The sequence below is a fragment of the Stegodyphus dumicola genome, chromosome 2, assembly GCF_044657685.1.
Source record: "Stegodyphus dumicola isolate Sdum_Otavi_A_Nest chromosome 2, ASM4465768v1".
Classification (NCBI taxonomy): domain Eukaryota; kingdom Metazoa; phylum Arthropoda; class Arachnida; order Araneae; family Eresidae; genus Stegodyphus; species Stegodyphus dumicola.
This window is the reverse complement of record NC_140769.1, coordinates 119,434,775-119,450,945: the sequence shown is the minus strand read 5'-3', so window position 1 is coordinate 119,450,945 and position 16,171 is coordinate 119,434,775. Positions and strand designations below refer to the sequence as shown.

At 34.8% G+C, this 16,171-nt stretch overlaps 1 protein-coding gene across 1 annotated transcript in view; it reads left to right on the top strand.

Moving 5' to 3' along the window:
- The first annotated feature begins 2,432 nt into the window (after positions 1-2,432).
- The window catches only part of LOC118179282 (ras-related protein Rap-1b-like), a 207,261-nt gene continuing 193,522 nt past the window's right edge, over positions 2,433-16,171 (top strand). Inside the window, exon 1 of the mRNA XM_085810317.1 lies at positions 2,433-2,779. Within this exon, the coding sequence (XP_085666443.1) occupies positions 2,632-2,779 (148 nt within the window). The 5' untranslated portion in view covers positions 2,433-2,631. The remainder of the gene's footprint in view (positions 2,780-16,171) is intronic.

The following is a 16,171-nucleotide window of genomic DNA, read 5'->3' as shown; positions in this document are numbered from 1 at the left end:
TTTTTTGCACTCTTCAATTGAATTTAAACTTGATCGTATCGTTCAACTTTCCAGTTGTTGGAGCAGTACAGGAAAAAAATCTAATTTTACACTAATTACTTTACATTGCACATATACTCTACGAAGACTTAAACGCCGGATTTGTTTACAATCAGATGGCGATACATCTACCACATGCAGTATTTATCTTCTTTTCAAATCGCGCAAACATAATAATTACGCCAAATCTGTTTCCGGGCATGCGCAGTATGCGACATTCGTTTAACACTATTCAACTCAATGTACGGTCTGCCATTACGCCCCCGGGGGAGGGACGGGTTCGAGGGTCTCCCATTCCTCTTCCTTTACCACAACGTCTCGAGAGGACTTTTGGCTCTTCGCATATTTAGAGTACCATGCCGATTCCGAAAAGACACTATATATTTCCAAACATCCATGATTTCTTTGGGATCAAACCCAGGTCCTTCGGTATCGCAGTAGGTTCTCCTAAACACTAGTTTATACTAAGAATCACGTGTACCTCAATGGCATACTTCTTGTAAATTTTAATTATCATGATAACGTATATGTGTGGGTGTATATATCAATATGAGTGAGAGTATGTATACTTTTATTTGTTTCGGAATATCTATGTATGTAAGTGTGTATATATCTGTATATGAGTTTGTATTTATATGTATTTACATATATTTTGATTGTACTCTTCTTCAAGTGCCTTGTATGCACATGTATATATATATATATTTTCATTTTTATAAATGTCGTTTGCTCAGCCGGGGCTGCCCAGGGCTGCGGCCTGGTAGCTAGTGGTTGACTCCCGCCGATTTGGTAACCAATTCTGCATGGATATATCTATACCTGGGTCGGAAGCCAACTCAGCGGTTTACCTCCCCTAACCACTATACCATCTGGGCTGCTTAATACTATTATGTGTACCATTAATGTCTCTGCATTCTGTTGCATGCATGGATCTGCAGAAAACCTACGTATATGACCCTTTTTTTTTATAACTCGAGAAAGTGTGTCATTAGAAGAAATTTTTCGCCGTGTTTAGCAATAGTTAGTTTTTTTTAACAATCCAAAGAATATCAACATGAATTTGTTACTAATTATTTGATTTGCTTTCATGAACTAAGGCTTATGTTGGAAAAGGTGGAGAAACAACTGAGCTCTCATTTTATGAATTTTGTATGAAACATAGAATCATAAATAGTTATCAAGGAGAAATTATTGATTTCTCTAAGTGGATTAGACATATACGTGACGATTTAGCTTTTACCTTCAAAAGATTCAGAAGGTAAAAAATATTTCAATGGATAAAGTAAGATAAGTCTTAAGAATTTAATGAGACTTCAAAATTACGTGCTTGTGTTCATAATTTTATTTGAACATCTATACTAACTTTACGTATGACAATATCTGAATTCAAAAAGCTTATTGAAACTATTTTTTTCCATCAGATTAGAAATATAGTGTTTAACGCCGTAGATTTATAGCCAAATATTTTTGTATTTTATTTCGTATTATAAATGCAAATGCGTGTTTCATTAGAAGACAAACACTTTTTTAACAATAATACAAGCTAGCAATGTAATTTAATTTCATATTTAACTCTCTGTATATATATATAATAATTTATAATAAGAAAATCTTCCATATACCATCTACAAGGAACACATATTCAATTTAAACTAAATTAAATTCTAAAAATTTCTTTCATTCATGATTTTAAATTGAATTTGTGTTCCTTGGAGATGGTACATGGAAGGTTTTTTTTATTATAAATTATTATGAATTATTGGTTTATTACTTTGCAGCTTTAGCGCAAGTCGTGGGCTTTTAAAATTACTTTTAATAACTTTATTTTGAATACATATATATATACACGTTGATGATTTACATTAAAGACAGGAAACGGGTTTAAAAGTTTTAAAATTTTATTTTATAGCATTTTTTATTTGTATTTTAAACAAAATTTAATCCCATTACACCATTTTAAGTAATTAATTTAGTTGGCACTTACTTATAATTTATTTCATGAAATTCTAATCATCTAGGAATAATTCAAAAACGTGGCTCTGTTGAAAACGTTTTCGGCTGCTTTGTTTGTTGAAACGTTCTCTGTTGAAAACGTTTTCATTGATTTTTCGGGGATTCAAGCTATACGCAATATACGCATGGCTTACTTATAATACGCATGGCTTACTTAGTTTTTATAACTCCGTAATAATAATTCTACTTATAATTATGTCTAAACCTTTGAACAAGTATACCTTAATAACTTATTGCAACAAAATTACCTTCATGCATTTTATTAAATTATATTAGTTTTTTCAATATTCTTATTTCTTGAAATAGTTTCTTACCTTGGCATATTTCCTGCATATATTACCATTTTGTCTTTAATAGCACCCCTTTTTTTCAGGTTGTAGAAGTTTTCTTTAGAAAAGAGAGTTTCTGAACTGAAAATTTGAAAGCAAAAACGAAATCATATGAAATTGGAATATGGAGCTATCTTATGCACCGTCTTGAGATCCATACAAAAGCTTCATTTCTGTGATTGTAAAGTACAATTTGTAAAGTGAAGAAGTTAATAATATTTATCGAGAGACTAAATTCTATATATTTGAAATGGGTATGCGAGAAAACAAACTGGTCGTCCTGGGAGCTGGAGGAGTTGGAAAAACGTCCCTGGTGGTTCAATATCTCGAAGGATTTTTCTCTACCACTTACAAGCCAACAGTTGAAGATTACTATAGACATACGATAAAAATGCCAGGTAAGTTATTGGCTAAAATAAGTTCACATTTGCAATGAAATATATTTTAAAAATATATGATTCGCACATTGGTATGTTTCAAAACTGCAGATAATATAATGAATGGTTAAGTCACTAGAGTAAAATTATGGCATCTTAATTAAATTTAATAATAATCTTCTTTAATCACGCTTGTTGTCGTCGTAAGGTAGTTAAAATCTCGGCTGTAGTGTAGAATCGGGTGCCCCTTCGATTAGCGACAAAGTTTTTAAAAATTTTGGCGATGAAACCTCAGTTCTGGTTACCATAATAGTTTAAACTTTGTTTAACTTCCTTATTTTTTTAAAATAAAAATACATTGATGTGTACATAGACAAATTTAAGGCAGTGCGCAATGCCTAGTTTGTGTAATTCTGGGATTTTTTTTAAGTGAAAACAGATCGATGTGTACGACACAGAGTTTGTGCAATTCTTTTACTTCTTATTTTGGTTTTGTGTAGCGCCCGTCTTGAACCTGTGTCTTCCTGGCACCTATCTTGGCGTCAAAAAAAATCGCCAATAAACAAGAGGCACCCAATTGTAAATTGAATTCACCAAAATATCCTTTTGTACATGGTTTTAAATATAAGGAATGTTGCATTTGCTTATTTTGATCTTAGATGCATTTCACTAAAAAAGCTTTCTAATCGTAATTTAAAACTTACTGTAAATATGCACTGTAATTTTTCTAATCATTTCGGTCAAATCGGTCTTGTCTATTCTGATTTCATATACACAAAAGCTTACTCCACAAAAAGATGTAAGTTAGTTAATGAGATGAAGAAGTTAGAAAGAGGTAAATAAAATACGAAAATTGTAGCTTAGATGTGCTTCAGTTTGAAATGAAATGAATTATTGCTGTGATTAGTTTTTCCCGCGTCTTGCTGCCAGGTTAACGTTTCAAAGAAATTTAGGGCACTAAGTAGAAATTTATAAGTTTACAATTATTTCTCATAACTAAGTGTAAGACAAGTATAGACATTCGTATCCAAATCATGCTATCTACATTGAAATTAGTTAAGTTGTACATTTGACACACAAGAAGCACTTTTTTCAATTCCTGTTAGGTTCCGTAAACCACAAGTGGTGATAATAAAGTTGACATTTCTAGAACTTCTTTAAGGAATTAGTAAGCGATCAATTGATTTGAATATAGTCTCACATAATGAAATATTAATTAATGTTATGGAGAACATTTATTAAAATTATAAAGGTTTAAGAGACAAATATATCTGTAAATCACCTCTACTATCGCCAGAAACGGAACACGGAGTATTGGGAAAATCTGATTAAGTATTTGTTCTATGAGAATATTTTGCAGAAATCCCTTAATTCGTTATGATTGTATTTCGGATAATATGTAGATATTCTCTGTAGTAGACTACAGAGGCTTTCGCCCATTTCTTAGACAATTTTCATTGTATTTACAAAAATATTTGTGTCTTAAATGTTCTGTTTGATAACCCTTATTCGTCACTCTCTTTTTACACTAATTTCCAAGACAAAAAAGCCTTTTTTATTATTAAAAGAGATATTTTATCCCATTCCTCTTGAACAGCTTATCAGAGTCCAAAGAGGGCTGTAGGTCAACGTTTGGACAATTCGTTTTTTAAAAGACCAAAAGCGCAAAAATCAGTGAATGATTAATCAGGACATTAAATAGGGATACGATTGAAGGGTACGGCCTTGATCCACGTTTCTTGTTCCATTTGATCAAGGATACTAACAGTGGCTTTTGACATGCGGCTGTTTGTCTGTTTTGATGCAGTTCTCCTAACTGATGGTACTGTGGGTAAAGAGAAGATATTTCATATTTGAAAATTGGGTATAAAATATTGTTGCGAAATGTACAGACGTGGTAAGATAGCTTCTCTGCAAAGCAGTTTTAGGGTTTCCATAAAATATCAAAGATAGGGTTGCCATATTTGGCAAGACATCGCCCATTTGGCGACAAAATTGGCGATATTCCATGGACGGATGGAGAAACTTCTGGAACGAATTCTTACCGGTTTAGCCCAGAATGTTCTCGAACACAAGCCGAAAGTTTTATAAACCCTGCCGGTACGCAGTCAGAGAGTGTGCCTCGTGTAGGGCGAGTCAGTGTGTCTCGAGTTAGTGAGTCGATCGAGTTGACAACAAGCAGCGAGTACCGAGTGGGTCGTCGAGTGCACCGAAGGAGTTTCTTACTGTGTTAGTGCATCGTCGAGAGAACGTGTTGAGCTCCGGGAACGCCTGAACCGAAGAGTCAGGAGTTGTGCTCTGTGTGTCGTTGAGTGCATCGCGAGTTGTAGGGTGGAGAGTCCCGAGAGTACGTGAAGTTTCGAGAACGACTAAGCAGATTCGGGAGCTGTATTCTGGTGCTTTGCAGTGACGGTGTCTCCACCGTGATAGCCTGATAACCTGAAGGCTGTGTCGCTGATTGTGTCAGCGTGTTTATAGCAGTTCTTCGACGACTGTAAGGTGATTTTGGAGCTATCCTGATTAGTACTGGCTAAATAAAGTGTGTTTCGATACTTCTTCAAGTGTCGTCGTTATTCACTTCAAATCTACGAGCCCCGTACGAACGTGAAGGAAGAAAATAACGTAACAACTGGTGTCAGAAGAAAAGAAAAACGCAACAATATGTTTCTGATAATATATGAAGTTGACTTTTAACAGTTTTTTGCACACTCTTTAATTCTTATTTGTCCTTATATCAAAAACCAGCAAAAATAATAAATCCTCTTGAAAACTTTAGATTCTTTGAAACATATTCTAAGACGTTTTTGCTTCTCTTTGATGGTAATGAATGGATCTCTTTATAATGGGGTCATTTAAACGTATCCAAAATTCATCATTCATGGCAATATTTTTCCATTTTTGTCCGAATAATTCTTTCTTATAGAAAATTCTACAACGCGTTTTGGTTTCGGCGATATGTCGTAGAGAAAGACAATGTACGTTACGTTTTTTTCGCCTATTTGAGATTCAAATCAGCGTTAATAACTTTTTTTTTACATTTGATACTGAGCATTTTAATGATTATTCAACTGTCCTTTGATTTCGCAGATTTTTCTTTTAACACTAAAACTCTTCCCTTTGCAAGATTCGAAACATTCCATTTTTTCTTTCTATATATATGTATTTTGAATATATGCATTTGGATATGTATTTTGAACAATATTTCTCTTTGAAGCAGAACTTTCACGTTTAGGTTTTCCGATCTTGCCAACAGTATTGTCTATGGTTGCTTTAGATACCGAAAAATCATGGATTCACATCACCTTTTAATAAATAAATGCGAATAATTTTCTTCGGAACGAGCATAAACATAACCTTCCGTCCATTACTTCTTTAAAAGTGCCATTTGTGTGAAAACAAAATTGTCAAATAGCTGACGATAATTTATTCTTCAGAAAGTATAACTACAGGTAAAACATTTTTCTCCAAGCAAGCGATATTTTTCATAGCAAAGCAAAAGCGTCAAAAAAACCTGCGAACAGCGCTGAATAACAAAATTATTGAAGAAGAGAAAATATATAGAAGTAAAGATAATAAAAATATTAGAGTAATTCCTAAATTTCTAAACATTTTGATACCCAGCGGAAAATAATTAAAAAACGTGAACACATAAATATAAGACCAGTTTTTTTTCAGATTGTAGAGACATTAAGATATTTTTGAAGCAAGCAAGATGCAAAATTAGCAACCGCCTTTACCGGGAATCGAACCACGGACCTCTGGAATCCAGCGTGCAGAATGAACCACGAAGGCACGCTAGGAAGGTGACAGATATACCTTATAAGATTATATATAAATTCCTCTAACTCAGGATTTCCCAAATTTTATTTTTCTTCACCTGCTTATTTTAATATCTTTCGTTCGTGACTAGTAAAAATATTTATGGGTTATTGATAAATTAAACACATTTAAATTATTAATGTTTTTCCTTTATTGTAAACTACCTGCAAAAATTTAAAACAATAAAAAAGTATTAATAGAAATTGTGTATTTATAATTAACTAACGGAAGTACCCGATGCCAGTTAAGTTAGATTGAGGGAAATGCATCTAACAACAGAGAGAACGATACTGTTGTAATTCTTCTCTAATGACGTTACAAAAAGTACGATTCGTAGTCATACATTCTTCAATCTGATGCGATACGGAACCCACATAAAAATTTTTGATAGAGATATAAGCTAATTCTCTCTCATTATATCAGCAACAATGGCTCGCAGTTTTTAATGATTTTTGTATTTCTAATCAAATGGTGGTAAAAGCTCAATTTCCATTCAATACTTCATTTATATTCAATTTTAGTCGATTAAATGTGGCAAACAATTTATCATAATTGATCAGAAATCAATAACGCGAACAAACAAAAACAAACAAAAAAAAAAAAACGCACAAACATACATTCTTCTTCATATGTTTAGATTTTGTAAAACTTACAAATTCTTGATTAACAAACTCTACGATTTGAAAGCGAGCAGTAGCACCATTTTTCGAAATGAAGCATTTTTATCTTCAACGCGCGACACTGTTGCCACTCGGAAAAATGAGTGCGAAAATTAGCTCCTTCAGAGTTTTTAATTAATATTTTGGCTGATTAAAGTCTTACGAAGATGGGAATTGTCCAAATGGCTTATCACGAGTTTTTGGAATCGGAAATAATGTATTTAATGTTTGGCAATGCTATTTTTATTTCATCGTAAAACTTAGAAATTTTTTATTAACAAACTCTAGGATTTGAAAACGAGCAGTGTCAACAACTTTCGAAGTAAAGCAGATTTTTATCTCCACCTTGCTAGACTGTTGCCATTGGGAAAACTGAGAGCAGAAATTATTGCTTTTCCGAGTTCTTAATTAAAATCTCTGATTTTAGCTAATTTTTTTTAATGAAAAAAAGTGGACGTAGACTTTTTCCAGAACCCAGAAAAGAATTGTACAAAGTTTGGTGACTATAGCTGTGGTAGTGACTGAGTTATTAGAGGACAACCAAACACAGAGACTTTCTTCTTTACATATATACACTACCATCTACCTACTTATATATATAGAATACCTAATTTTCCAGGTTTGCAAGAAAAGATTACAACTTTATTCTTAAATTCGGTTCGACACCTAATCGATTTATGTATTTACTTAAAAGAAAATCAGGTGTCGAGACTGCAATTCCACCTTTGTAAGGTGTAACATAAGTCATTAGAAACTTAATTGCCTTTTGCACCAAGACTGGATACACTTAATGGAATTTTGTCGAAACTGCCTTTAAGCGCTGTCTCACAAGATACTTCAATTATGGATTTAATATCTGAAATTCCGTCTCTGATTCTATATTAATTGTCAAAGGGTTTCTTATCGATGCCTTTTTGCTATGAATTGGAAATTAATTGAGAAAGGGAGGAAAATGTTGTTTCAGATTTCTCTGTAATTCCATCATATGTTCCTTGTAAGCGACTGAAATTAATATTGTCTTCTTTTTGAATTTTAATGAGCTTCATAAAAACATTATAAAATCCTGCTTCCACATGAACGGTCCATCTTTTCTTGCACTTTAAAATTAGTTACAATGTTGCTCTTTAACGAAAGCCTTAATTTATTTAAAAAATCAAAAATATCACAAAGGTAAGATAACTTCATCAACCAATTAATGTCAATAAAACTATCTTTAAATTGAAATATGATATCTCTATTGGAGATGTCAGTCTAAATTGGGAGATGTAAGTTTCAAAACATTAAAATAAAAGCATATTTCATTTCTAAAAGACCTTTCAAAATATTTCTTCCGGATAACTATCGTACTTCGCAGGGTAAAAGAAGATGAACATCATGCTCATTGTTCATCTGTTTACTTAATGCACTGAATAACCGAGAATTTAAGGGCTTGAAGAGAGAAAAAAAAAGTTCCACAGTTTTAAGCAAACAACAGCGGTATCTTCTATATTATCTGCTATTTATAGGATTCCACAGTTTTAAGCAAACAACAGCAGTATCTTCTATATTATCTGCTATTTATAGGATTCTACGCTTCACTGTGTTAATGGAGAGAGAAGCCATATTTGTCTGGATTTACTGTTCTTTATTACAGATATGAAATGCCAGCATTTTTAATGTAGGAACTAAGAATTTCTATACTATATGAGGATATTCAGTTTCAGCTATTAATTGTGATATTTCATAAAAAGGCATAACTAGATTTACAAGCAAAATACTCGGAGAAAAATGCAAAGATATAGTGTGTTTGCTAGCTATTAATTATTTATTAGACCTAAGGGGCAATTTTCCCTGAGGGGATATTAATTTCATTTTGAAATTTGCGTTGATTCACTATAAACATCTTTCTGTTTTTTTTAAATTGTTGCCACCAAATATTAGAGTCCTGAATTATATTGAAAGAAATTAAATAATGAAGAATCTCCATGAATGTATGTTTCTAGCACTGTAAAAAGCCTTCTTTATAATAAGTTGTAGTATTGTATGGCCCCAACTTGTCAGCAAATGTGGTAGTGACTGCTAGGAACTGTAAATTTACACAAATACGTAAGAAGGGTTTAAAACCCTTTTTATTCCACTTTAGAAATAACAGCTGTGTTCACTTGACGCTCACAAACTACGCCGACCCGGCGGTTTAACAAAAACAGAAATGTGAAAATAAAAAAATAATGAATAAATAGAATAAATAACTAGATCACTACCTACGAGGCTCTGAAATCTGAACTAACCTAACCGTGTTCTAAAATACAGCTGAGATTCAGCGAGCTTACTGATTAAGCAGTTGAAGGATTCAGCAAAAACTGCCGAGATAGGCACACAGGCCGAAACGCGCGGTTCTTAAATTTCTAGCTAGCAACCTTCACGTTCTATATTACGTTCGTGATTCAAGAAGCACACTTACAAACTCGTTTCCCTTCTATTTAAACTCAACTTACTTCTGCTAAATTTGAATATACTGCGCGCTCTACTACAATTTACATACTCTAGCATTGGCAATTCTAGGGGAAAGTAAAGGCTTGACAGGAAAGATAGCTTAAACTTAAAATAAATGTTAGTTAAAATAAATATAAACCCTACATCTGCCGCTGCCAGAATTTGGTAAACTTGGAAGCAGGTCCTAGAAACGACCTGTTGAAAAGTTTCCATATTCTAACCTAAGACTCAAGAGCCCCGTTTACATAAAACAAACTTTTGCCTAAAACATTTACAATCGTTTCTGTAGATGGTTAGAATACAATATCTTCTTACAGGATCCTTTCTGCTGTTTGGTCTTCATCAAACAATCTTTTTCTCCTCCTTCCAGCATCTGGAAGGAATAAGTATCAGTATATTCCAAATTCATTGATTTACACTTTCTTAACACTCGATAATGTTTTCGTTTTCGATCCTTTTCTTTTCCTTAATTAACTGCTTACATTCACATTCATTCAAATATTCAAACATGAATTTAACTTTACCCTGGTTCTCCACCATGTGTGGTGTCAAACGGGAATCTTCGTGTTTTTGTATTACAATACTTCCCCTAACCACAATGATTTGTTAGAATTCAAACGACCAAATATGACACACCTTAATCCAACATACTGAAACTCGATGAGCTATGTTTAACATTCTTAAATTCAAGTGTAGGTGGAGAACCCTAAAAAACACATTCATTCTAATTTTCCCCCTCATTCATTTTTTCACATGCAGGCTTTCACTCTAAAGCATGATTTTAGCTACTGTTTAACACTTAGGATTTAACTCGTTTGTTTTGAGCATTTACTTTTAGCATCTAAAATTTTATGCTTCTAGACTAAATTCTACGTTTACGTAACTTTCAAGTATTTATCTATATTTACAAAATTCTAATACATATGATTTTTACAATCTACCATAAGATGAATAAGAGAAAATAAAAATTTACTTCACGCTTTCTTCGCCAAGCTGGAGGCACTGAAACTAAATTTTACATTAATACGAGAATACGAAGTTACTTTACTTTTGGCCAAATTTTGGCTTTAATATAACAGAACCTGTCTTTCGACCAACACGAACTGCTTGCTCTTAGATTTTACACTTAAAGAAAATAATGCTTTTGCCTTAGCTAAATACAGTAAAACAAAACTAAGTCTCAACCGAGACAAATTGACTTCCATCAACACATAGAACTTCGTATTTACACATAACATTTCAGAACAAAAGAAAAATTTATAGAAGATTTTAACTTATCTTTGACTTTTCGATGCTTGGAACTCCGACATCCTCTTCTGGCAGAATTGATCCCAAGTTACAGAATTCATGGAAGTTAATCTCCTCTTTTGATTTCTTCGAGTTTCCTCCATGGTGACTTTCCTTTTTCGCCCTCTGTACGCCAGCCTCTTGGAGTGGTAGTCTTCGGGTTCCTGTCTTTTCCGTTTGGTTCCTGGACGGCTGGTCTTTGCGGCCTCCGGTCTGGATTCTTGCTTGAATTTTTTCTGCTGGTGCCAGTCTTTTCTTTCGTCTTGCTGTCTTTTTCTTCTCATGAACGGCGGCCTTGTTTGCTCTTGACTATCTGGCCCTGGAAGTGGTTTTCTCGATGCAGATTTTCTACTGTGGAAAGTTGTACCTGGTCTTTTCCTGTTTACCAAAGATTCTTTACGAGGCGGCGTTGATTTCCAGCACTTCTTGAATGCTGGAGTGTGACCATTTTCCTTCCTTCTTTTCGGGACCCTAGAATGACTTGTAGAAGGACTAGGTTCCTCTTCTGTTCTCTGCTTCTTGGGTGGTGGAGCGGGCGTCGTTAATTCTGGAGTGTCCACTTCTTTTGCGCTTGAGTCCTGTAAGAAACTTTTAAGGATTTCGAAATCATTTTGATTATAATATTTTTTCACCTGGTCGGGACTTGCTTTACAGGTTTTCCCTCTCTCGTTCTTAAGGTACAATATGACTCCTTTGATTTCCTGTATTACATATTGGCCTTCAAACTTCAGAGCCAATTTTGCAGTGAAATTATCTGGGGCACTTGATAAATAAAATTTCCGGTTTAACACTTTATCACCTACTCTAAAATCTGCTTCACGGAATTTTCGATCGTAAAATAGTTTCTGTCTATTTCTTGGCACCATAACTCGACATCCGGTACTAATAGCTTCATCTCTGTGTTTAAGTGCTCACAGCACATTTGCAACCCCAAGGATACCAGCAATACACATATGACTCTATAAGTATTTATTACTCTAGTTTTTACTCTTGTATCTTACATATGTGTCTCTCTTCATATTTATCTTAATATCAATGCATCCTTATGTTCGTATCTGTTAGTATTTGTTTGATTTTGCCTGTATATGTATCTATTCTTGTATTTGTTTTGTATATTTTTATGTATCTGTGTTATTCCAACAGCCATGCACACCCACAAAGTTATTGTCACGCAACCATTGTCAAACAATAATCCTCAGCCCCTGTTTGGCCATGTATTGATCTTTAGATCTGTATTATAAACTCCCGAGGCAGCCTCACGGGGCCCCAGGGAGTTGTTATTCCTAGATAGGGGAGGGCGTGGGACACACGCCTGTTTACCTATGTTAAACACCAGGCGTTCCCGTTCTCCGTCACCTGTCACCTGTCTATTTCTTGCGGTATCCGAGTTTTTTATCGCCTGATCGATAAGTTTCTGTATATCTTTTTGTTTAAATTCTTCTTCCCTTTGTTGCATAAAGAATAATTTATCTAGTGGCGTAATTAACTTACGTCCTAAAAATAATTCTGCTGGAGTTTTTCCAGAAGTATCATGATTTGCTGTTCTTAAAGCATAAGCTAACTCATTTATATAGCCATCCCAGCGCTTTTCATGTGTGCTAACATAGCTTCGAATTATTTTTACAATATTTTTATTAACTCTTTCTGCGATGTTTGCCTGTGGTCTATACGGAACCATTTTGATATGGCGTATGCCAAGTCCAGAACAAATGTTTTCTAAAATTTGGCTAACGAATTGTTATCGGTGCACCGTATTTTAAAATGTACCTGTGTAAGAATGCATCTGCAACTGTTTTGGCTAACGCGCGTTTAAGTGCAAGAATTTCTGTCCACTTTGAAAAATGATCTACAATTACTAAAACAAAACGGTTTTTATTTAACTCACTCTGGGGAAAAGGACCAAGAAGATCTATGCCTAAAATTTCATTTGGAAATGTAGCGCGAATGCTATTTAAGTACCCGGCCGGGCTGTAATTAACATTTATTAATTGACATTGATTGCAGGACCTGACATACGCAGTTACTATTTTGTATAATTGCGAGAAATATACCTACTCGCGTACCCTTTTTATTGTCTTTCTGACCCCTAAATGACTCGATGTTGGCGCGTCGTATAATTCCTTCAAAATGCTCAATCCAAGCGAGGCTGGGATGACTGGTCTATACTCAAAATTTTCGTTTGTTGATTTCGTATAAAACAATACATTATCTATTATTTCATAGTTTCCTGCTGTACTTCTTATTGCGGCGACATCTGTATGTTCAAAGATTTCGGGGTCTTTTAAATAAGCATAAATACTTCCAAATTCAGCAATAAATGTTTCTCTAGAATCTAAAATTTTAGAAGTCAACACAGCGCATTTGAGTTCATTCCCCTCATCGTCCAGTTTTATTCGGGATAGTGCGTCAGCTACATTATTTTCTTTCCCTGGTTTATATTTAATTATTAGATTATATTCTTGAAGTTTTAAAGCCCAACTTATTAACCTGGACGTTAGGTTTTTTCCCGAGTATAGTCTACCAACAGCCGCATGATCCGAAAAGATTGTTACTGGCTCTTTGCCGAAATAAACTCGAAATTTCTGTACAGCCATTAATACGGCTAATGTTTCTCTCTCTGTAGCTGTACAATTCCTTTGAGTAGAATTTAAAGTTATACTAAAAATGCCAAAGGATGCCCATTCTGCATGAGAATCGCACCTACGGCATAGTCCGACGCGTCTGCTGCAATTTCCAGGTTTTCGTCCCCTTCCGGGAATTTCAAAACAGGGGCATTGATGAGTGCTTCTTTTAACCTTTCAAATGCTGTATTTGCTTCTGCTGTCCACGTAAACTTACTTTTTTTCTTTTAATTACTAACAACGGTTCAACAATATTCGCGAAATCTTTTATGAACGACCGATACTAAGAACATAACCCAAGGTAAGAAGAAAGTTTCTTGGCGTTATTGGAAGGTGGGAAATTCTTGATTGCTTTTATTTTTGAATCTTGAGTTTCTATACCCTTTTGCGAAATTTTATAACCCAGATATTTAAGTTCTTTAGTTGTGAACTTGCATTTTGAGGCGTTAATTGTAAGACAGGCCTCTTTTAATAATTTAAAAACTTCTTCTAGATCTTTAATATGTTGTTCCAACGTACTACTCGTTATAATTATATCATCTAGATAGATTAAAGTTGATTTTCCTAGGACAGGCTTTAGAACAATGTCCATAGCTGTCTGGAATGTTGATGGGGCCCCACACAACCCAAAGGGCATGCGTAAAAATGCATAAGTGCCCGAATTTGTTATAAAAGCGGTCTTATGTATGTCTTCGGGTCTCATAGCTATTTGATAGTAGCCAGACGTTAAGTCCAAAGTAGTCATGTATCTAGTAGATTTAATGTTTCTAATAATTTCCTCTATAACCGGCAAAGGGTAAACTGGGAATTTAGTAATACAGTTTTCTGTAATCGATAGCAAACTTCCAAGCCCTTTTATTCGAAGGAAGAAACTCGTTCTTTTTCCTACATAGTACGACTGGACTTGCGTACTCACTATTTATGGGCGTTATTATTTTGTTCTTTAACATTTCCTGAATATGTTCTTCGATGATTACGTCTTTCTGATTATCATAGCGATACGGTTTAGTCCTACAAGGTTTGTCGGCAGTTAACTGTATCTGATGCGTAACTATTTGACAGCTACCAGGCCTTTCTGAAAACAAATTTGAAAAAGTACTCACCACTTGCTGGATGGCTTGACTTTCATGGTCATTCAAATGGCTAAGGTCAACTTGCGGTTGTTTCACAGGTTCCACCACCCTCCGATCCATTTCCAGCATGATCGAATTATCCAGAAAATTGAGCTTGGCTTTCGCGGCCTTTAAGAACTTCATGCCTAAGATGACTGGATTCTGTAAATTTTTCACTACAAAAATTAATACTTTAAGGCTTTCATCTTTTATCTGTATTTTTAATGATAATTTCCCGATACATTGACAGGTTTTTCCTTGGGCTGCTATAATTTCTGTGTTTTTTTTTAATAACCGTAACCTATTAAAATCCTTCTTGAATAATTTATCACTCATAAAATTACCTTCTGCCGCTGTATCAAAGAGGGCTTCCACAGCTACATCGCTAACCAAGACTTGTATAATTGGTAATTGTGAATTCTTTACCACGACCGTGTTTAGGTATCTTCTTGATGGTTTTTTCGGAACTTCCGGGGTCTGGACCCTTGCTTTTACAGGCCCCTCTAATCGTTTAAAGCTTTCTTTTCAACTTCAGTCTTTTGGGTACGGGGACGGTTGTTTTCAAATTTCCTTTTTGCGCCTTGACCTTCGAGCTTCGATGAGTTGGCTTGATAGCTCTTTCCCCCATAAGAGCGATTTGTGTTACCGGTCCGTTGATTTGAGAATTGGCTTCGGGGATCTTGAGAATACAATGCCCCTCTAGATTTTTCCGCTATTCGACGGTTTTGGAACCTGACCGCCAACTCGAAGAGTTTCTGCAAGGTGCTTGGATTTCGGATTTCCAAGTAATCTTGGACAGCAGGTAGCAATCTTGGTAAAATTATTTCAATTATCTCCTTGTCGGGTTTCTTTCCATACAGCATGTCTGTCAGCTTAACGTTTCGCAGAATAAAGTCCGTCAAATCTTCCATATTACGTTGATAAAAACTATAAAGTTCGGTTTCTAGCTTTGCTCGATCTTTCACTATGGGGAAGGCCTTTAATAATGATATTTTGAAATTTTCAAAGGTATATGTTTGGCTTCCGAATTCTCCTAATAAAATTTTCCCTATACTCTTCCACCATAGTGAGGCCTGCCCTCTTAGTGCAGACGTGGCAATGGCAACTTTTTGTCTTTCAGGCACAGGGTATAACTGGAAGTGATTTTCGAGGACTTCTAAGAATATCGCCACGGAATTTTTTCCGTCGAAATTCACGGTTGGCTTGATAGATGCTCATATCGTTTGGACCAGGTATCCAAACCCTTCTAACTGGTTCGCCATTTCTTGCTGTTGGAGTTGTACAGGAGCTTCCATCCAGTCATCGGCCATCTGAGTTCGTAAGATGTTCGGGCGCCAATGTAGTATTGTGTGGCCCCAACTTGTCAGCAACTGTGATAGTGAATGCTAGGAACTGTAAATTTACACAAGCACGTAAGAAGGGTTTAAAGCTCTTTTTATTCCA